At 47.3% G+C, this 22,763-nt stretch overlaps 1 protein-coding gene across 8 annotated transcripts; it reads right to left on the bottom strand.

The window, feature by feature from the left end:
• Positions 1–207: 207 nt before the first annotated feature.
• WDR86 (WD repeat domain 86) lies at positions 208–22,757 on the bottom strand. Of its 8 annotated transcripts, none has more exons than XM_083824687.1 (8): positions 22,342–22,757; positions 21,123–21,429; positions 18,203–18,344; positions 16,426–16,665; positions 16,233–16,341; positions 8,032–8,167; positions 3,396–3,499; positions 208–1,754 (listed from the first exon to the last, which is right to left on the bottom strand). In XM_083824687.1, the coding sequence occupies exons 2-8, from the start codon at positions 21,283–21,285 to the stop codon at positions 1,536–1,538; spliced, it is 1,113 nt and encodes a 370-aa protein (XP_083680813.1). In that variant the 5' UTR covers positions 21,286–21,429; positions 22,342–22,757; the 3' UTR covers positions 208–1,535. The 8 variants fall into 8 exon arrangements, 5 of the variants coding, with proteins under 5 accessions (XP_083680813.1, XP_083680809.1, XP_083680811.1 ...); XR_014579958.1 differs by adding an exon at positions 7,554–7,909 and having other exon boundaries at positions 1,739–1,754; positions 16,233–16,665; XM_083824683.1 differs by having other exon boundaries at positions 16,233–16,665.
• Between the last annotated feature and the right edge of the window lie 6 nt (positions 22,758–22,763).

The raw sequence follows: 22,763 nt of genomic DNA, 5'->3' as shown, positions 1-22,763 counted from the left end.
CCGGCTAGAGACACTGAGCTCCATCCGTCCGGTCGCTGGCAGGAGGCAGGACAGCTCTGCAGCACGCCTGACTGGCCCCAGCACTGAGGGAAAAGAAAGAAATGTTTTCAAAAGTGCATGTTTGTTTTTCCATGTTCCAGCCATTCTTTGCTGCTGCGCTTCCGCAGACGGCTAAATCCCCTCCAAACGCGAATAACAACCAGACAGTTATCTGTAAATGCCACATGTTTATTAGTCCATTCTAAAAAGGAATTACAGCATTTTTATCTTGCCGTAGTACAGAATAAATAAAGCCATAAAAATAAAAACATGTGGTTAGCTATTTTTGTACTGGGTCTACAAAGAGTTATATCTGCAAATAGAAAAATATAAGAACCCTTGTTTATTCATGGCTCAGTGGTTATCGGAAAGGAATGAACCTGGAAAAAGACTGGGAGAAGTACCCTCGACTTCAACTGCTTAGCGACACTGCCAGCAAACCAAGGCCTGGTGTAACCGCATAAGGAGGGAAGATGACAAATCTAGCGCTCTTTCCTCCAGCACCCAATAAATCTTCCTCTTTCACCTCAAAAACACGCTCAAAACACCCTGTGGATAGCAGGAACACCTTTTCCCTATGAGGACAGCCAGGCTGCCCACGGAGGTTGTGCAGCCGCAGAGGCGATGCCCGCTGACCAGCTTCCAGCCCCGGCCGTGCCGAGGCCCGTCCCAGACGCACGTAAGGAGTTTCCCGTCTGGGAAACTGCGCCTGGGGAAAAACAGGTGGTTGGCAGCGTGCGTGCCCCTGGCAGCACGCACGAGATGCACACGAAGCCACTGAGGCTTCCTTTGCTGAAGCATGAGATCTTAAAGGAGGAACCCACGAGGCTGGTGGGAGGACAACTTGCTGTGCCTTGGCAATTGGCCTTGGTCCAAAAGGTCTGAGGTGTGGATTGTTCACTCGTTTAGCGATTTAATCTCCGCCCTGATACGCTCAACTTCCCAGAGAGGCGTCCAGTCTACTTGAAACTCCTCCCTGCTAGGCCGTATCCTCCTGCCTTCGTCGGTCTGATCAGCAAAAAAAAAAAAAACAGCCAAAGGTCAGCCTTGATAGTTGACCTCGTAGTCACGCTGCAAGGCACCTTCACTTTCTACATTCAGCTGAACAGAGGGCACGTGAACAGGCGACAGGAACGGGAGGAAACGCTTCTCATTACATACCAGACAGGCGGAAGCGTGCAACACCTCTGTGCCAGAGAAAATTGGAAAAAAAAGCAGTCGTAAATCAAGTCCTTAATTACACACCCAGCACAGAGACATCACCTGACCCCCCCCCCGCAGCCCCTCCTGCCCCCAGTACTGCTCAGCTGAGAGTCAGCTGGAGGGGCGGCCTGACTTGAGTCCATCTGCCAGTCCCAGAGAATCAATCCCGGCTTCTAAAAGGTTCAAGCAAAGCAGTTTCCCATCTCTTCCCAAGTTCCGGGTTACATGGACACAGTGGTGCAGAAAACAAAAGGTTCAGCTTTGGTCACCGATGAGAAGTCCCTTCCGGACAGTCACATTAGTTCAACAGTCTCGTGGTCGCCGTTCTCTTGCTGTACCATACAGCCGACTTTGTTGTTGAAAAGCCGAGACAGGCTTCCCTTCTGAGAGCTCCTGCCCTGCGCAGACCTCTCCTTCTTCAAGCGCCGCTTGTTTCTCTTGCATATTCCCCGGATGTCCCAAATCCTTAGCGTGCCGTCGTGGGAAGCCGTGTACAGCAACTCGTTGTGGATCTGCAACAACAGGGTCACACAGCATCAAACTGTACGGCTCAGAACGAGCACGATCAAAAATCAGAGCGAACGCAGCTTGAACCGATCCTTAAGACCTGATAGCTCATTGCAAGAGGCAGTATAAATTATCATGAAAGCTGCCGAAGTGGGATGAGATGTTACCAAGTCAGGCTTCGTTTCTCAGCCGCTTCCCAGAGCCATAAAATATAAACAGCAAGAGTTATTTATAACAAATCTACCAGAAAAGCAATGGGGAGCTAACTTCTCAGTGTCAGAGTAGGCTGGAGCTGGGAATTTCTGTGCTGGTTTCAGACTGCTGGTTTTGAAGATGAAGCTGAAGGCAGCACCAAAATCAGCACCGGTGGGCGGGTCAGGAATTGCTCTCCTTACCACCTCCCTTCTTCCTCTGCAGCACACAATCTGCACAATTCCCCCTCTGAAATCTTTTGTTCTTGCAAACCTCCAGGAATTTAACCTCACTGCCCGCCTGTAGTTTAGGTTCCTCAATGCAACATTTGCTCCGTTGGCAGTGTTCCCAGTTGTCCCCTCATCCCCAGAAGAAAGCCATCGGTCTTGTTCATCCTCCCCTTCCCGGTCTCGTTCATCCTCCCTTCCTGTGTCTGCTGGCCTGCCAAAATGCTCGTGGTCTCCCTGCATGGGCACCGAGCCCCACAGGAGCCCTGCACGCAGCCCCCGTCCCCACCGCAGCCCTGCCTAGCACACCAGTTCAGATTAAGGTCGCCACTTCTCAGTCCTCTCCCTTCCCGGGATGTTTTGCCCTTGGGAATTAAATTACAAAAAAGTACAGAGGCAAGCTCTGCTCTCGTCAGTGCTGTGAAGTGATTCTCGCAGTTGTTACCCAACTTCACCTGCACCCAGGTGACCATCTGCTACGAAACCAAACTGCTCAACATCCAAGCATTTGCAGTTTAAGACCAGCTAGCCACGTGCTAATGCAGAAAAAACATACAAGAGGAGCATATTCACAAGTACGTACGCTTGGGATCAGCTCCAAAAGGAATTTCATCCCCTCTCATTTTTCTTTCGACCTTCAGCCTGCCAGAAACGCTGACAGAGTCTCACACTCTTCATCAAAATCCTCATCCTGTACTCGGCTTGTACCGAGATCCCCATGTGGGGAAATGTGGATCTCACAAAGCACCCAGGGATTCCAACTTTCCCTCCAGGACTCCTTGCAGCGTAACTTAAACCACAAAACTGGTCTTAGCACGGCCTGCAAGGATTACTAACTTCCCCACTTTTAAACCGAAATGCCCATAACCCTTGAGGATGTGCGTGCAACTTTTGAAGGGCTTCAATAACTTCCAGAACATTTTTAACCCAGCAGCAGAGACTCTTCCGTTTGTCTGGTGGAAGGTGGACCATATATCAATACAGAGCTGCTCTGTCATCTTCATACCTATAGAAAAATATATGCCGGAGGCAGTATTTTATGTAGGGTTCTATAAAGTTTCGCTTATCCTCACTGGAGCTTTTCTAAAATTGCACAGGGAACGTTTGAGTCTGTCACGCTTCATCTTATCCCAGCCCAACGTCACAGAGAGAACAGCCACACCAGCTCATGGAATCAACGGGGGAGAAATCAGAAGTTAAATCCCGGCAAAGAAACCCCTTTGGTACCTGGATGCAGTTGATGATGAATTTGTGTCCTCGGAAGATCTTCTGCAGGACGCCGCTCCTGGAATTGAAAGCTCTCGCACAGGCATCACCGCTTCCTGTGAACACTGCAAAGCAACCACACGGCGCGGCACGCGGCCAGGCGTGAGCGGCCACGTAACGCCAGCTCACACCAGCTCACAAACCTTCCCAAAACCAGTTCACAAAGGACCGGGGCCTATCGTCATTTGGCCTGAGCCTCTTCTCTGGTAGAGCAAGTTCTGATCGTTTTCATTTCAGCCCCCTGCATGCCTGACTTCATTTGTATTTTTCAAGCACCGAACTCCCTACACACATCAGCATTTCACTCTGCACATACTTCAGATATCTATTTCTGCTCTTCTTCGCCATGAACGTTTCCCTGCCTAAACACGCCTCACTAATTCTAAGCAGGCAATTTATCTCAGGTGTGGTTTCAAGGCTTTCCTCTAAGCCTTCCCTTTGTTTTACCGTAGCAATTTCCCATTCTGATCATATGAATTTGGCCCTAGCTTCATCGTTTTACAAACCATATTTTCCCCCATTTTCAACCAGAAGCTTACTATCCGTAGCAGGGCTGTCTGTGTTGAAATACCACGGTTAGATCTGGCCTCGGAGGTGAGCAGCAGGTGCAGGCAGCTTTACAAGAAGCTTTATAAACTCCTCCAGCGTGGTAGATTTCTTCAGCTAAATCCTGCAGCTTAGGGTCTTTGCAAGCAGCAGAGCCTTTAAGCGACTCAAGGCCTAGGCTATACCCTGTTTCGGTACAGCACAGAACTATTTGAGGATTTGGGCCATAACTCTTCCATTCTAGGTGCTAGATATTGTAAATGTGCTGCCAGATTTGTGTTTTTAAACTAAATTAAGCATGAGCAGGGATTTTGACTGAGGATCAGGTTTCCGCAGGGTATCTTAACATGCTCAGAGAACAATTTCTCAGCTCTTCAGGAGCTTCATTGCTGCAGCCAGAAAGCGTAATGCAGTATTGAATATTTAGGCTGTGTACTCAGCATTATTCCCCAAAGGGAGCACATCTGCATGCTTTAAGGGTTACAAACTGTCCTCATGAACACTTACTTTCCCTTCACTTACCCCCAAATTCCTCGAGTTTATCTAGAGATAAAAATTTCAGATGTGCAAAAAGCAACATACTCACTGCTCCCTGCCTTTCACGTCTCTGCAAAAGCCACTAGCGTGGAAAGACTTTTACAAAACTGAAATGCCTGAAAACAGATTTCTTATATTTTGGGAGAAGCTGGGCAATGAATTCCTAAATAGATGTGAAAAAATTAACACATGGTAAATTCGGGGCTACAGTGAGAAATGAGAACAGGCTACCTACTGCCACCAGCTTTTCAACTTCAAATTAAACAGCAGGAGGCTGGGTACTTCGGGGTACACCTTCAAGAAACATCTGGATATGGAAAAATCAGCCTCATTTGATGTGGGCCTGCATAAACTCAGTTGCCGACACAATCCTGAAAAAGCATTCGTCCCATTCTGCAAAGCACTAACAACAATGTAAAGCACAGAACAAGATTTATTTTTTCAGTGCTCAGAAATCACTGAATACCTACTACACACACACACACACACACACAGAGTAAGAACCAGTTAAGAGTTGTTTTCGCTGTGCAGCTGTCAGTTTATTTCAGCTATCAGGATTTTGCTTTTGACAAACATCCCTTACATCTTTTGAACTGCCACTCTAGATTTAAGGAGCTTCTCTGCAGCTCCGAGTTTTAAAGCAGAGCTGTTGATGTAACCCAGATTCAGCATTTAAATATATGGTTATATATGCACCTCTGTGAAACAAACAAGCAATTAATATATAAAAATAACAATTCATTTTTATATTTTACTTAAATTTCACAGTATCTTGGGAGGGTGGACAGGTTTTAAACATTCCCTTGGGAATTTTGTGTCATGAAAAAAAAATAATAAACTGAATTAAATTTTAAATGACCGTGCACCTACTGCAGGAGAGAAATAACCAAGACAATATCATTAAGTAAATGAAGCTGAGAACAAGCTTTAATATTCCCCATGCTATTAATTACAGAAGCATACTGAGGAAAGCCACTAGAAACATATTCTGATTATTTTAGGCTTAGTTCTCAGATCTGTCTGGCCTCCCTATGTGATATAAAGCCATTTAGGAAACACGTGTATATTTTTCCTGCCCTCCTTTGACTGAATTTTCTTAATTACACTGTGAAATCTTCTTGGCAACAAGCCTGTGGGTACTGATCAGACAGCAAGCAAAAACAAATGATATCTAAAAGAAAATTACCACTTCTCAGCTGAGATTCTTTCCATATTCTAGGGCAGGTGCACATGCGACATAAACCATAACAAAGTTAATTTATCTCGAAGTATTTTCTCCACGTTTTCGAAAAGCAGAGAATGCCCACACAGTGCCCATCTGTCCCAGGTGAGCAGCTCGAATTTCAAGCTACATTAACTCCAATATTTGGTATCGAGTGCATATGCCCTGAATCACTTACTTACACCGTACCTAATAGTTGTGTTTCAATCATAATTGCAGCTACTATAGAATTGCCTTACTGTAATACAACCAATCATAGTATATAAATTCATTTTTAGGGGGAAATTTCCTCTTTCAAGAATTAAAATGCATCTGGATTATTATTCGGTCACACCCCTACATTTTTCCATGACATGTATTCCACCCTTCACGTGGAAGGATTCAATTTGCCCTGTTTGACACCTTTAGTATTTTTGCATTTGATTTAAAAATGAGATCTTAACTAACACTATGCACACTTCTCTCACACTATCAGGATGTTCTTCACAGGCCTGACTACACGCAGCAACACTGCCTGCATTTTGAGAGACTGTGAGGGAAGTGCAGCGATGTGTACGGCAGGGACAGGGCGTGGGGCTGAGGGGGAAGAGAAAGAAAGCTGCAGGGTTGGTGGGGGTGGCCCCAGATGATTAAACTTCTGTCTGAGCCTGACTTTCTTTAGGACGGTTTTATGGAGCCTGGTCAGGTCTGCACTGGTTGTCTCCTGTCTCCTCAGTAAGGATTCCTCGCTGGACCAGGCCACCATTATAGCTCAGCACAGTTATCTTGGTTTTGGGTACTCTCGATGAATTCAATGTTTTGGTTCATATTGGTTTAAAGGGTGAAAATAAGACAAAGGAAAAAAGAAAGAACACTGTTTGCCAGTGTTCCTCCTGGATTCAAATTTCAGGTTCATTTCCCCTGCCCCACCTGTCTGCATCTTTGAACAATAATAACTTTGCAGCATAGGCTCAGACCCCTTTCCCTTCCATTTCAGCCTTTTAGCCACCTGCACAAGTTTAAATCAGCAGAAACTAGAGCACGGGGCAGTTCTGGGAGCTGAAATTAACCATCAGTTATGATTAACTATTTTAACGGAGGCTGGTAGTGCTGTGGGTCTACTATTAAAAGGAAGGCCAAAAAAAACAGGGCTTACCTGTTAAAAATCTAAGTCTAGCTATGGGCTTGGTTTCGTGGTAAGTTTCCAAACACAATTAAGAAATCACTTCAGTTACTGGATTATGAGTGCAGTCAGATATTCGGTCATGTCAGACAGCCCATTTATCACCATCATACCAATAATCTTCCAAAAGAGATACTAAGGCCCAATACTGACCATTCACTTGGTCTTACGTGTTGGTTGCATAGCTGAAGTACAGAAATCACAAGCTCTGCAACTTCTAGATTAGCTTAAGACAGGTATTCCTTCACTGGGTGACGTGGATGGCAGAGAAATACTTGCTTGGGCAGTGAATGAAGGCTCATCAAGTCTGATGTCAGTGGCAGAAGAAGAACAGGCTGATAAAAGCAGAGGAGTAGTCTTGCAACCCAAACCATGAAGCGTATCGATGACATGCAGAGGGAAAGCCAGCCAGGAGAGGGATTTAAAGAGACTTCTTGGTCAGAATATGTTATGTCAACAAGAGGCGGTTATGTAAAGATATCACTGTTATCAGAGTACTGAAGCTGAATCCCAAGCATTCGTAAGAAGGCAAGCAAGAGCTAGAGCAGAAAGGTAGTTTGGGGAACAACTACATGGAGGAAGGCAGATTAAGGGAAAAGGATTTGTGGAAAATGAGTCTTTGAGACAGTCAGGGTCTGAACGGGAACCCTACCTGTTAGCACGAAGCAGCGAGGACTTGAGATGCGGTTCTGGTTTAGGACAATCCCTTACACAGTGCTGACAGGGTGGCAGAGGCAGGCACAGGGCTGTGCATCCAGCAGCAGCGCTTTGTGTCCACAGACTAGCAGCAGAAGCAGACTGACAGACATCAGACCGGTGAGGCCAAAGCGTGGCTGCACAAACAGCCCCCAGACAGCTCTGGATCCAAGCCACTTCCCTTCCTAACAGAAATAAAGCAGCTGCCCCTTCACATGCCGGAAGAGGGAGGTGGAAAATGGAGGGAAGATCTAAGCTTCTCACACGGAGCAGCGCAGCAGAGTTTGATACTGCACACAAAACATGCTGGAGCTGAAAAAAGTGACAGTTTCACAAGCCTTCGCAGTTACAGTATCCTCTATTAGCAATCTTTGATCAAAGACAAACATCCAAAAGGAGACAGGGGATTGCTGAACATAGGAAAGGCAACTTACAGATCCCAGCGTGGTATTTCAAAGTGCTAACGCTGTGCTTGTGAGCCTTGTACGTTTGGATTCGCTCCCCAGTGTCTACTAACCAGCACTTCACTGTCCTGTCCGCGCTTCCTGAATACAAGTGCCGATTCACTAGCTGAAGGGAAGAGAAAAAAAAAACATCAGCAATAGTCTCTCAGGCCTGCTGGTGAGAGAGCTGCACCGAAGTGACTCATCTGAAGTCACGGCTTCTGACTGAACGGCCTCAAAAAAGGAAAAAAAAAACAAACAAACCTGCATGGTAGTTTCTGCAGAGCGTAGCTGACAAGAACACTTAATTAAAACACTTTGTTTTAATTAAAACAAAAACCCCAGAACAATCTCGAGTAACGAAAAATGTAAATTAAAAATACATTTCCACCCAACATAAACCAGAGAATAACAGGATCGCTCTGCACAAGGTCAACATTTGGAAACACTAACTCTTCAACGGGTCTTGTGCCTTTGTTTCCAGAAGTCTTTTTGGACTGTTATCTAGAGATTAGTCCTATAAAACCCAAAGAACGGCACTTCGTGGATGGCCGTCATCCTCCACACTGTGTGAGCTCACCAGTGAGCGAGGTTGGTTTTTCCTTTCCACTCAGACACGGCAGAGGATGGCAAAGGGAAGGATTGCAGGAGGGAAACTGAGACAGCAAGAACGTTACTGACCTGTGCCAGGCTATAAAACTAGCTGGTACGCACCAACCAACTATCCGAACCTCCCAAAGCCTGGCAGCTTCGCAGGGAAACCCTTTGGTGCAAAGAAAAAAACTTGTATTCAATGTTCAACTACGGAAGATGAACCAAAGGCTTGAACAGCCACCGTTCTGCGGAGCTGTGAGCCCAGCCAGAGAGCTGGCCCAGCACCTGAAGGCAGGAGGACGAAGGCAGCCAGTCAGACACATGCTCTTCAAGGTTGTGGCAATTTGGTTCAAAGGCAGAGAGAGCCGGGAGGGAGAATCCCAACTCCCCAGGGAAACAGGATTCACGTAAGGAGTAACACCACCTTGGTTCCCCTCCTCATGCACAGATCAGAAGGCTCAAAGCGATGGGCAGAGCACTGACCCCTGAGGCTCCCCAGACGCCTCCAGGAAAGCAACTGGAGCTGGGTCTTGCTCTGAGGTCGCTTTTAAGGGGCTGGTTCATCCACCACCTTGCATTATTATAAATGCTCAGTCTCCGCTCTTTACGCGCTGTTTCTGCCAGGTTGAAATGTTTTTCGCCCTCTCCCATCTCCATCCCCACTCCCAAAAGGCGTCGTTCCTGAACGGTGTCAAAGATGAGCAGAGCTTGGCCCAGGGGCAGTTTGCAGAGCTAAACGTCAGGAGGCTGTGAAACACACGCGCTGTTAAAAGCCAGCAGTACTCTGAAGCGTCACATCCTATTACTCCTCAGCTGTTGTAGCAACGGCATTAATACCACGTCTCCACCAGGGAAGAGAAGGAACGACCGGCTGAGACCTGTAACAGCCAGCCCGAGGAAGGGAACCTGACCCTTAATTTCCAGGCTCGACCCGAACAGGCACGAAGAACGTTGTCTGATGGCACCTGCTGAATGCAAGAGGTTGTTTTGAGCCGAGATCCTGCTGGGTTGTTCTTGGCCAGGTCAATACATTTTTTTTTTCAGACATCCTGCTTGCAGAACAGGGGAAAAGAGCAGGTGACAGCCTCCTGCAGGCAAGTGCCACGCGGCGCTAGGTACCCGTTAGGTCGCGCCGCTTGATTTCCGCCTTGAGGTGGGTGTACAAGTGCTGAAGTGAAACAGAACGGCAGCACCGTGCCCAGAGTTTCCTCTTCGATAGATCTAAAACTCTTCTGAATGACCTGTGCTCACCCAGGTCATTTGCAGCACTGGGATCACAAGAGCTGTAACAGCTTCTGAGGCACGGAAGGTGATGAAGACAGTTGCTGAGCCAGCCACCTCTCCAAACCCAAAGCCTCCGAGCCACCCAGGCGGCCCTGTGAGTGCCCGTACACCTCCCTCCCACTCGCCAGTTTAAGCAGGTGAGCACAGCAGCAAAAAGGATTCTCAGCAGAGGCTGGGAACAGAAATACCATCGGGTTGAACAGCCCACTGGATGTCACAGACCGAGCCTGCGGCAACGCCAACAGCAAAGCCGTGGTGTTTGTAAAATGCAGAGCACGAAGTAGCTGTTAGTGGGGAAACCTAGCAAGAGCCGTAGCTCAGGGTGAAGATGCAAATCAGACCCGCCACCAGCAGTACGATGCGGGCATCTCCATCTAAATGGATGTAGATACTTACAGCTAAGATGGCTCCCTACAGTCACCGCAGCCTAGGGCACGACTCGTCTCATCCTGAAGCAGGCGTCTGAAACAGTTTGTACCTTAAAACTGGGTATTTTGTCCCTGGACAAGGAAGGCTACAGCCTTCTCAGCTGAAGCCATCTGTATCCAACTTCTGCGGCAAGGGCCAGGAAGCATTACATGCCAACGGGCAGCTGTGATGGGCATCAGTGCCTGCAATTGCCCAAGAGAATATACGAAAACAGCCAGGATGCTCTCTGAAAAGAGCAAGACAGAGGCACCAGCCCAATCTGACCCGTGTCAAGGCAGTGTTTTTACTCCAGAGCTTGCTTTCAGAGCTTGCATCCAAAAGATGTGGTTATCCCCAGTGCAGACACAGCCTACGGGGAGCATTTAATCCAGATCCCGATGGACTGCAGACTACAGAGCATGCTGACTTCTTCACCAGAAGGCAAGACCATGCTGTAGCTTCGATGGAGGCCAGGCCTCCCCGGTGCCCCAAGTGGCACCCCATTTTGTGTCCGGGTAGCCGGGTGTGCTCATTTTCAGCAAATACTTGTGGGCTTACAACCCCCAGTCACAAACTACCAGGCCTTTTCCCTCCCCTCATCCCAAAAGGCTCCAAAACCCATACCCAATTCCCTATCCCCGGCCCTATTCTTAGTGAAGAGTTTAACTCCCTTATGATTTAAAAGGAAAAATGTAAAATTTCACCCAATAGATTTTCCGAATATACCCCAGCCTGTCAACTATTGGTTTCAAAACGATCAGGAGAAAGAGTTACACGTTCTAATCTGCAAGTGCCTGGAGAAGCAGTGATATTTTCAGAGCTGTATTTCCCTTGGCTGGCTTTTAAGCCCTTTGTTCCCTTTGGCTAAGAGCCCAACAAAGTTCCGGATGAGGCAAAGCATGGCAAGGCCACCTGTAGCAGAGCACACAGCACCCAAGGGATTCGCAGCTCAGATACTAACAAGCTGAGTGGGCATTTCAAACCCAAGGAGCTTCACAGGAATAAACAAAAAAGCTGATGACAATCAGATGCCCGGTTTTAAAGCCTGAGCCAGACAGAGAGAAAAAAAAAAATCACGGTGCTGATATCTGTAATTCTGGACTGTTCGTTTTTCCTCGTTACTTTGAGGGACTTTGCTTTGCACCAGATGCAACCCAGACACCAGAAGGAAGGAAATTCGTCTTAGTCCTTAGGCCAAGGTCCTGGAGGTGTACTGCTCCATGAAGAAGTTCAGTCAGACTGGCCTTTAAGCTGCAGTGGCAAAATACAGGTTGCAAACACCAGAGCTGTTACAGGTCTTACTTTAAAAACGCTTATTTTATGCAACCCTGCTGTTGGTGGCAGCCCCTAGACACGCCACAGCTCAAGCAAACAGCAAACCAAGGGCTGGTCTCTCAAGGCAGTCCCAACCCTCTTGCTCCGCAGGCTTGGCTGAACTGAATACTTGCCGCAGCTTAAGACAGTTTCCACCTGTATGAATGCCAACGGCACAGCAGCAGAACTGTTTAGCAGGTATTTCAACCCGCAGCTTACAGGAACGGACTTTGCTCTCCCCATTGTGTCTCCCTAAATTGCGTGAGACACAATTCAGCCCCCGTCCACGGAGAGGCAATGAGCTCACCGGTCAGATTTGGGCACGTCCTCTTTCCGAAGACCAGGGCGCTCAGACCGGCTGCCAGGAACTCGAGTTCACGTCGACCCCATTTCCCACTGCCAGCTCTTCCTCTTCGTGGGGGTCGGCGTTCCTACAACCTGTCAGCCGGGTCTTCTGTGCACAGCTGCTTCTAAGTTCGAAATCGCCAACTTGGAGCAGCCTCAAGTTACAACTATGCGAGCCTTCAGCCGAGTTAGACTTTCAGGATCCCATTCAAACCACATTCATTTTAATGAGCTAAAGAACTCCCTGTGGGCAAGGGATTGTTTTTTTTTTTTTTGTTTTGTTTTGTTTTTTAACTGAGAATCCATCTAGAGTGAGCTCTCTGGTCTGGCTGTTAAAGAGCGTTTTTCGGCTTCAGTGCAGTGCAAAGCAATGGTCCTAGAAACACGACCCTTTTCTGAAGGTGCTGTACACCTTCAGATCTCCCTAATTTGTATCTTCGCCCTCTGATGAATGATGCAACGAATTACAAAACGTGCGTGCACTTCATTCAGTTGATGTGACAAGGAAAACAATTCTGTCCCCGTGATCACAACAGTTAAGCGCACAAACGGAGTTCAGGCAATGGCTTTGCTCAAAGCATTCTTTTCTCCTAGCCAGCTCTAAGAGACAACCGAAGGGAATGCTCCCAACAAAGGATCCCTTGCAGGAAAACCAGAAGCAAGTCCTTGCCCGCTCTTGTTCATTTAAAACTCCTTTTGCAATTCTCATCCTCGTCAGAACGTTCACTGCAGCATCCAAGCTAAATACCAAGCTGGAGCGTTTTCTTTCTGCCAGCTTCTGGCAGCACAACTTTTACAAATACTCGGTCTGAACAATCAGCAAATGACAAAGCAATCCTTGTGACCGATTTGCAAAACCGCTTTGGAGGCATTTAGAACAACATACACAAGGAAATATTTAGGCCAGGGTTACTGCAGACGGCCACATCAAGGAAAAGCAAAAATCGATTATTAATTACAAATAGCAGGGCTCTGAATTTTTTAAGTGGAAGCAGCAGAACGAGCTGCGTGATTCCTCTCAGCCCACCCTTGCTTCTTCCCCATTGCTTCCTACAAAACCTCACCGCTGGCTCTCGGACGGTGAGGGAGCACGCAGAACAGCTGCTGGCCCTCGCCTGCCAAGCTCTCGACGCGCTGCGGGAGAGCGGGGAGCGGAGCTCTGGCTGCCACGCTGCCGGTTACCTCGACTGACTGCCTGAGCAGAGGCTGCCCCAGCACCGAGCTCGGACGCAATCCTCGCAGCAGGCGGGAAGTCTTCTGGGAAAACGTCAGTCGAAGCAAGAGAAGTGGCAGGAGAGGAAGCAGGTACCTGCAGCAGAACGATGCGGGGGGCACAGCACATGCAGGACCTTCAGCCGGGACAGGACAAGGAAAATGGGAGCAGCTCACTCTGTTCACTGCATCCTCCAGGATCACCAAGGAGAGGGGAAAAAGGAGAGCTAAAAGCTAACCAGGGCTTTCTCTCCTGCCATGCTAGTTTAGAATATTGAGGCTCCTCTCATCCATGCACCTAAAGGATCTCAGAGCAACTGAGGAACGTTCAAAATCCAAACGTGCCCGTGGTATCACCTCTCTGCTCTCCATACAGCAGCCCTGCAGGAAGCAAGGTGGAAAACACAAGCGTGCTTTGTGGTATCTACCCAGAAAGGCCCCTCCAGGAAGCTCCACTCACACTACAGAAAGGCTACTGGTATTTACTGGAAAGCAATGGGAACAGCCCAGACCTAATTTCAGCAGTTCGGAGCATCCCGGGGCACTCCCGGTAACGACAGTGCATTTTAAAGTTGGGGAAAAATACGGTCTCGATATCCAAACTTTCCCTGTCCCCCGGCCAAAGTCATTTTCGCAAACTTTTTGAAAGGTCAGCCTCCCTTCGGAACCTTTATTTGCAAAAGTGAAATGAAAATAAGTACATTTTGCCCCATCGGTCTCTTCACACAAGCATATACCTCCTCACCAGCTGGTAACAACCACCTTTAATTGCTGGTACCAGCTCCGCTCCTCCAGGACAGGGGAGTAAAAATCTGGTGTAATTAGCAGCTCACTCCTCTACCCCGAAGAAACTGAATTACTGCCAGTAATTAAAGCTGCTGGCTACCGGGAGTGACTCACAACTACCTCCCAGCCCTTCCTGGCCCACTGTGTGAAAAACGCTACGCTAACTCACTGACACAGATTGCAACACTGACACAAAGAAGCCCTGGGCAAAGAAGGCTCCAAAAGCTTTGTTCGGGAGAACAAAAAGTCATTAGAACAAAGAGCAAAGCAAACAAACAAAAAGGAAAAAAAAAAATAAAATACACACACCTCTGTTCAGGAAGTTTCCCTTCTGTTGTACCATCTTTGTATGGGTTCTGGTGACTGACCGCTTTACAAAAGGCTGAAAATCCCACGTGGGCTGCACAGAGAGGCAGCCAAGCAGAACAGAAGGGCTCGTGTTGAACCCAGGACGAAAGAGGAAGGAATTAGGAAAGATCGACGGGCAGAAGCTATTCAACAGCGACTGTTCAAGCTGGGGTAGGGTTTAGAGGTCTTAAAACCGAAGGCTCTCTGCGGGGCAGCGTGTACCCAGCTGGACTCTTCCAGCCTCAGACACCAACCGGCGATCGGAGCGGCTCCCAGTCACTCACAGCTCCGGGAAGAGGATTTGGCCAGGAGCGCTGCCAGCACAGCCTTGGCAGCAGCGGCCCTCGTCTACCCTGAATTGTTCAGGTTTGCCAAATAGATCTTTTGGGTCTGCCTTTCTTCTCTCCTACGAGAAGCTGTGTTTGTTTAAAGCCATTGTTTAACTCCGTGCTCACAAGCAGAGGAGCACTGCTCATTCTGGGGCGTTCAAAGAGCGTAATTGAATTTCCCAGGCTTCTGGGAGAGGGTCAAGCCAGTTTTGTCTAACAATTTTAGCGAGAGCCCAATTAAATTAAAGCAAGCTCTGTCGTTGCCAGTCTGTGCCTGGGAGAAGGGCAGCAATTAAACAGCAAAACATAGCGTGACACTAGGAACAGCAACAGCTTCACTTGAGCATCCTCAAAATACATTACCACGGTATCTCAAGACCAAGCTGTAACATCCAAGCAAGACAAACACTACTCCAGGGCATCACAATTTAGCTCTTTTTTCCTTTCTAAGACTGAAGGAAAACAGAATTCCTTCAGTACCGCTGGGTTTTCAGTCCGTTAGTGTCGGCTGTGACCATCTTCTTTAGAAACAAAGGCAACTTCTATTGAACAGCTATTAAAAACAGATACTGCAGCCTCCCTAAAGGAAAAGCTGGTAGGGCCACAAACAACAAGAGCAGCGAGAAAACTGTTGTCTGATGGAAGTTAATATGACACATCTATTCAAAAACATTTAGGTTTACTTACCTCAAATTAAGTTACAGACCATCATTCACCTCCTTTAAACACTCCATTACTATTTTCTGGTAAATAACTGACTTTACAGGACAAGTACGTGTTCCGTGGTTCCCCTTTTCCTTCTTCATCTCCTTAGCCCCCTCCCCTCCCCTCCAACATTATCAAACTTGGCAACATTCACCAGACAAATACTGCAAACAGAAAAATAAGGTACAGTTTTTCAAGTCACACTAATTTTTTCCCCCTCTTTCCCTCACTATTTCTGATTTCTCTCCCCCAAGCTCTATTTCTCTTTTCCATCTTCCTTGCCCGTTCTCCTGTTTGGCCATCTCCTTCTCAGAATATGTTTGCGTGGTTTTAAAAGCAGGATTTCTTTCAGCTTTATGCTCTCCTATTATCTCTTGCCCATAAATTCAGGTTGGTTTTTGGTGTTTTGTCCTTTTTTTTTTCTTTGGAAGGTATTTGGTTTACTCTGATTTTTACCCTCCCCTTTTTAAGTTATCCATCCCTGTGTCTGGGGGACAGGGCTCAGGTTAAGTTTCTTCAGAGTCTGGTGAACACAGACCCTATACAACCCTACTCAGAAGAACAGTGCTCCCTGCTAATCTCACACAAATTGTGGGATCTAGGAGGCTTTGAATAGATACTGAGGTAGAAATTAGACCAAGACAACCACTAGAAGCCAAGAGGACACCAGAATGTGTTATAGAGAAAGAGAAGTTGTTCCAAGACTGCAGAGCAGGATTATTTTGTTATTACATGAATGTTTTACGCTCACCATTTCTAACCTGTCTCAGAAGAGCGTCTCTGTGAATGAAAGAGACGACTGAGGCCCACACAATTAGGATATGGACACCCCCTTCGAGTGGCTCTTGACAAGGCCTCCATTCTTACCTCTAGACAAATTATGGATCCTTGATGCTCTTTGAACACTTTCAACTGCTCACCAGTGACAATGTTCCACGTTCGGATGGTGTAATCCGTGCTGCCAGAAAACAGCTCCCTGTTTGGTGCGTCAAGTATAAGGCATAAGACAGCCCCAGTGTGTCCCAGCAGAGTCTGGTAACAGCGCCCGCTGGACACCCACCAGAGCTTAACAGTGCAGTCCGTGCTACCTGTCACCAGGAGGTCTCTGCTCACTTTCTCCTCCTCTTCCTCCTCCTCCTCCTCCTCCTCGAGGACATCCTTGGAGGAGTAGTGAGCTAGAGTCAGGACACAGTTCCGATGGCCCCGGAATTCCTGGATTTGTTTCTCCTTGTCCACACTCCAGCAGCGGGCTGTCCTGTCATAGGAGCCACTAAAGAGATAGTCTTTGGCAACCAGGATCCTGTCAAAAATAACATCTGTATGTATTAACACTATCACTCTTTCGACATAATCTTATTTTTGTCACAATTTGAGTTTCAAGCACACTGAAGTTAGGAAGAGTAGCATGAACACAACACATCTAACTCTGATTCAGCCTCTGTTTCAAACACATTATTTATGAACAGACATTTTTCTACACCTCCCTGGTTTTACTTTTGAAAAGTAACACCCCTTATTCACGTACACCAATGTGGATATTTTTGCCCTGTAGCACTGCAGCTCTGAGTGTCTGTTTTTCTACAATCTTTTCCAGCAGCACTACTACTTTTCGTAAGTTATACGTGCCAATTAACAGATATTAATTTCTTAGGGGCAGCTTGGGGGCAGGTTGTGTTGTGGTTTTTCTGTGTGTTCTTGTAGTTGGCTGTGGGTTTTTGTTTTTACAAGAAAAATTATTTTTCTTGATGAGTACGTATTAGTATTTCTTTACAAATAATTACTTATAAACTGACCTACGAAAATCGCTTGGAATTAAAATACAAAATACATTCCAAGAACCTGAACTGTAACTAATGGTGTAGAAATACAAACATATTTCCATCAACAGATAGAGAGTGCAGAAAAAAATAAATTGTACAGCTAATTTCTCATACTGCAGGATCTTAAAAAAGGTAGAGCAAGAGCACCCCACTTCTAACAGCAAACTAGAGCTTGCAGCTCAAGAATTCAGCTTACTGGGCCTCCGCAATAACGAGCTGTAGCTGCACAAACACATAATGGATAAGAGAACAATCTCTGCGGTTCACATTTCCCAACTGGAGATAGGTTATAATGTTCCCTATCTCCTTTGTCAGCTGAGTTTGGTCCTCTGGAATCTTTCAAACTGGCAACAAAGACTTATGAATAGGGAACACATTTCCCCATTTGCTGATTCAAGCAAAATCAGGCCAGTGCCAAAACACAGACAGAGCCAGCCCTCCTATTTACAGGATCCAGCTACACATCGTATGTGTTTTCTGTTCGGTAAAGAACAAAAAAACACACATAAAAAAAAATAAAAAAAAAATCAATCTTTGACTGCTCTGTTTGTGATTAATTAAAACCATCCCAACTATTAAGAGGCACTTTACAACGGGCCGATCAGTCATGCACAATCAGCTTAATGCTAAACTTCATTTGCACGAGCAGGAATAGTAACTGCAGAAACAGCCCCGACTTTTTCCCTCTCAGTGACTCAAAGGCTTGACGTGATGTTTTTACATCTATTTATCAGAAGCATCTGTTATCAATTGAATAATTTCTTGTGGAATTTCATTCCTAGCACTGGATTCAATTCCCCTGCCGTGTGCCTTTCATTTCTCTCCTATCTGCTGTCTATGGATGTGTCAGCACTGTTGCTAGGAAAACTAATCATTACAGCACAGAACACGCGTAGCTTGCACTCAAAGGTTTACACCACCTATTTTATTAGCACACTAATGGAAAGTTGCAGTAAAACGACAACACACGTGATAACAGATTACAGGAACACAACGGAAGAACTCCGTGGAACCAACCTGTTAACAATTGAGGTGTGTCCTCGGTAAATGGCCAGGCACTGGCCTGTCACCACGTCCCACTTCCGAATGGTGTGGTCGGCGCTGCACGTGAAGGCAGCCTCGTTTTCTAAGTGGCAGAAGGTGATGTAGCTTTCGTGTCCTAGGAACAAGAACAGAGGTACAGACATTCAACCACAGCGCACACAGGCAGGGCAGACTAGGTGTGTTCTTCAGCTTAACTAAAGATACGAGAAACAAACAGACTAAAGCCCTAGTTTTAAATGCACAATCATGTTTTTCACATTTAAGGATTTGTATAAAACACAACGTGTTTAATTAACAGTAGAAAACTCTGCTTCGTTGATATAAGGATCAAGCGAAAGAATAAAACAGTACACTTCCACCAGTCAGGCAGCTCATATCATTTTATAAAAGCATAATGAGCTGAATTAGTATCGGTATAATAAAATTTAGACTACTGGAGTTTAAAACTCATTTTTGAAAGGGGGATGGGGGCTGTTTGTTTGTTTTAAATAAAAAAATGCTTTTGATTTCTTCTTCTGGTCAGGAAAAAAAGGCTGCATTTCAACCCAGCCTATTGATTGTCAGGACACAAACAATGTTCCTAAACTAAATCACGAAACTATGAAAAACAGAAGAGACGGAGCCTTACCAGCAAGTTTAGTTTCACTGTCCAAGCAGAATGAAACGCAAACAAAAAAAAAACCATAACTAATAAAATGTCAACCAGTAGTTTCCCCATTAGGAATGATAACATGAGTGAAAACAGAGCTTTCAAAACATTAGTATACTTTTAGGAGATGACACAGAAAGAAAGAATAAGAGCAGAATTATTTATACAGTAATCAGAGTATGTTGGGAATTTACTGTTATGATAGACAAAACCGCTACACTAAAATTGCATGCTGAAAAATATGGTAATGGTAGTGACGAGGAATCTATCTTGCAACCCGAGGCTTCTGTTGCTGCTTAGCAAGATGCGCCTTTGTTTTATGAAACATACTGCATTTAAAACCACCTTAGGATTTGGGGCCCAGCTTTGTCCAAGATCTCGTGTGAAATATTGTCACCTATCTAGGTAACTGATGAGACGGTTACCTAGACTTTACCTCTTACACTTTTTCATTTTTATATATTCAAAGTTTTCAGTCCAGAACTGTTTCTTCTGAAGTGTCACAAGAGAGCCCCAGACTTCGGCTGAAGCCAGTAGGCCTTACTGGGATTTAGAAAAGACAGAAATATAAAAAGGATGAGTGTGATTAAATGGAGAGAAGCGGACAAAGACACAAGAAAAACAGATCCGTGTTATACAATCAAGATACTAAAGAACTGAGGGAAAGCAGACTGTCCAGTAAAACACTTAGGTTCACTGACTGCAAAAATGTGATTTTGTTAAAATTCCTGTACTTCAAGAGCCTGTACTTCAAGTAATCAGCAAATCAGAATCCACATTACAAACACACAGTCTTGTTTTCTCTTAAGCAAATTCACCAGATGTCAAAAATTAAACAGGCCTGTAAGTAGGACTGTAAGTAAACTATACCCATCCTCATATTACTTGAAAACTTTTTGCAAAGCAGCTTAAACGGGGCAGGTTTCAACCACTGGCATTTTTCTTGCAGCAGCTTCTAGTCCTGCTCTTAGAAGATCAAAACAGCATTTTGGTTACTGAAATAAAGTCTGTCAGTCAGATTTTAACCATCGATACTACTTGAGCCACACAAAGGATGCCAAAACCCCCTGTGGCAGACAAGGTCTGGTGATGGTCTGGTCAAATGCAGGCACCACGGAAGTCTGGTCAGTTATGTTGTGGTGGAAGCTTGAAGCTGTGCTAGAGATACAGGTTGATTAGTAATTATAGCTTTTATAACATGAATTTACACAAGAATTGTGTGAGTGCATAGATATAAAATACATACAATTACATAAACAAAATACATACAATACACACAAACCATCTATCCAACCTTCTTTAAAGTTTACCCCCAAAACTAGCAGTTCACAGCCAGATTCTGAATATTATCCAATATACTCATCTTTCTAGTCAAAAGTTAATTAGTGCTTTAAATGGATTTCTAATCCTTAAAAGCAAATGCAGTGAGTTTTCCAGGACACAGAACTATGGCAGGATGTGGGGGAAAAGACAATACTCTATCATTAAAAACAAGCAGACAAACTAACAAAAAAAAAAAAAAAAAAACAATGTTTATTTTTGGAAGAAAAAACGATCAGAAATTCCAAATGTAAGAGCTTCCTTTTTTTTCCCCCCTGTTTTAAGAGAAAAAGAACACGAGTGAGTGAGAATACAAACATAATCTTTGGTCCACAGTGTGACCCTTGCATGACTGTGTTCTGCAGAGCTTTGCCTTTCTTTTTAATTATTCAGATGTTAGTCGAAGGACAACAAATCTTGTTAATAATGCAAAAACAATTTAGAATGAAAAAGCCCAGCAATTAACATTTCTGTGTCAAATGTAAAGTTCTGTGGGGAAAAAATATCCTACTTATTAAAGTTTCTTTCCAGAAACTTTAGTTTCTGGGTCAAAAGCTTCTAAATAAAGATCATCTGAAAAATGAGAAGATTAAAAGGACAAAAAAAATAGAGAGACAATAATAAGAAGTCAAGATTTCATCGGGTTGTAAAAGAGAAGGCTTCTGGAAAGAGACAGAAGTTAAACTGCTGTATTCCACACCCTGAGATGAAAGGATCCGTGCCTTCAGTAGTGCTGGTAACCTGTTTTGGGTTGAAAGAGCTTCTGCTTAACATTACTGCAACCAGCCCTCAGAAAAGCACAGAACAAAACAAGCATGATTTTGGCTGCACAGCAGGCAGCAGGGACTGAAAGAGACCAGAACACGCTGTGTGGCCTGTCCCAGGCTCCAGCCTCGAAAAGCAGGCTAAAGGCAACCGCCGTACCTTGGAAGTGGCCGTGGCACTGGCTGTCGGCCGTGCTCCAGAGCCGTGCGGTGCCATCCTCGCTCCCCGTGAGCAGGCGCTGCCCGTCGGGGCTGAGGCTCAGCCAGTTGATGCCTCCTTGGTGATCTGCGCAGACCTTCACGGCGGAGCCGCTGTTCCCCATCCCGGCGGAGGCAGCAGACGCTCGGGGTCAGCTCATGGGCGCTGGGCAGCCCCCTGGCACCGCCGTGGGCCTCCAGCTGTCTCCCACCGACCGACTTCAGCCATTACCTCGACTCCCAAAAAATCAGCCGGGTAGTCCTGACTCCTGCATGGGGACACAGAGCGGGGAGATAAGGACGCGCTGAATCCCATAACCTCCCCCATGGACACATCGCTGCCTCAAGCAGCATGCGGTCAGGTTCTCGAGCACCCCGTTCTCCACAGAAAGCCCTACCGTGGAAGACGCGTTTCCAACCCCTCGTGCACCTTCTCCGTGGGCATCCAAGCCCCTGGGAGAGGACCAAGCCCTCCCAGCCCCGCAGTGTGGGCACCTGGAGCCCTGTGCTGAGGCAGTGGGGCACGCTTCTTTTTTAAACCACCTCAAGCCTGAAGAGGAGACGCCTCCAAGCGGGGGGGGGGGACCCAATCCCATGCAGCCCCCAGCGCCCAAAGGCGCCGCCTGTCCCCGTCTCCCTCGTCCCCCCCCAGCTCCACGGCCACCACGAGCTCACCTCAGAGACCCCCCAGCCCTCCTCGCCATCCCTCCCACACGACCCCCGGCATCTCCGCCCCGGGCTCGGCTCCTTGCGAGGGGAACGGAGCCAGGAGGGGGCTCAGCTCCGGCAGGACGATCTGCTCTCACCCCGCAGCGGGAAGGGGGAACCCCTTCCCCGGCTCCGGCTGGGTTTTTTGAGGGGGTCAGAGGGGAAAAAACAACGGAGGCACTGCTCTGGGGGGAAGAGGGAAGGGCTCCCCCCGGCGCCCCGCCGCCGCCGTGCCCCCCTCAGGCCACCCCGGGGTGGGTCCCCGGCGCCGGCTCTCCCTCCATGTTAGAGCCGCTTCCCCCCGGGCGGGAACCGCGGCCTCTCCCCGGCCCAGTGCCGCTTCCTCGGAGCTCCCTCTTTGTGCTCCCGGCACGGCAGCCCCCTTTTTTCAAGAAAAAGAGGCACCCCCCAAAAAATAGAGGCGCCCCAACGCACCCTCCCCGCCTCCCCCCGGGGCTGAAGCCGCCCCTTACCTCTCCTTCCAGTCACCCGGCGCTGAGGGGGAAGAGTCGCCGGGGCGGGAGGGTCGTTCCCAGCTGGGACCCTGTAATGACCGCCCTAAAACCGAACGGATCCGACAGCCCCCCCGACCGCACACACCCGCCGAGTCCCCGGGCTCGTCCTCGGGGGGAGGCAGCGCTTCCTGCGGCACGTTTCGCCCCCTCAGGCTGCCTCCCGGCTCCGCGGCGCGGCTGCGCCATTCCCCCCGCCTCAGGGCGACCCCCGGGGGGCAGCGGCCCCGCCGCGGGCTCCCCGGAGGGCAGCCGCGGTTCTTTTCCTCCTTCCCCTTCTGAATGGCTCCAGCCCTCGGTTCCCTCAGCCCCCTGTCCCCTTCCCCGTGCTGCCGCGCCGGGGGCTGGCTTTGAGGGAAGCCATCGCCTTTTGTTCCTCCTCT

The sequence above is a fragment of the Anser anser genome (assembly GCF_964211835.1).
Source record: "Anser anser genome assembly, chromosome: 2".
NCBI lineage: Eukaryota > Metazoa > Chordata > Aves > Anseriformes > Anatidae > Anser > Anser anser.
Note: the sequence above shows the minus strand (reverse complement) of the source record. Positions and strands in the feature narration are given on the sequence as shown.

Coding starts and splice junctions, on each gene's coding strand:
- WDR86 (XM_083824683.1), bottom strand. CDS start 21,285: ATGGGGAACAGCGGCTCCGCCGTGAAGGTCTGCGCAGATCACCAAGGA. Junction 18,345..21,122: donor GTGCCACGGCCACTTCCAAG/GTACGGCGGTTG, acceptor TCTTGTTCCTAG/GACACGAAAGCTACATCACC. Junction 8,168..16,232: donor GATCCATAATTTGTCTAGAG/GTAAGAATGGAG, acceptor TCTTCCCTTCAG/CTAGTGAATCGGCACTTGTA.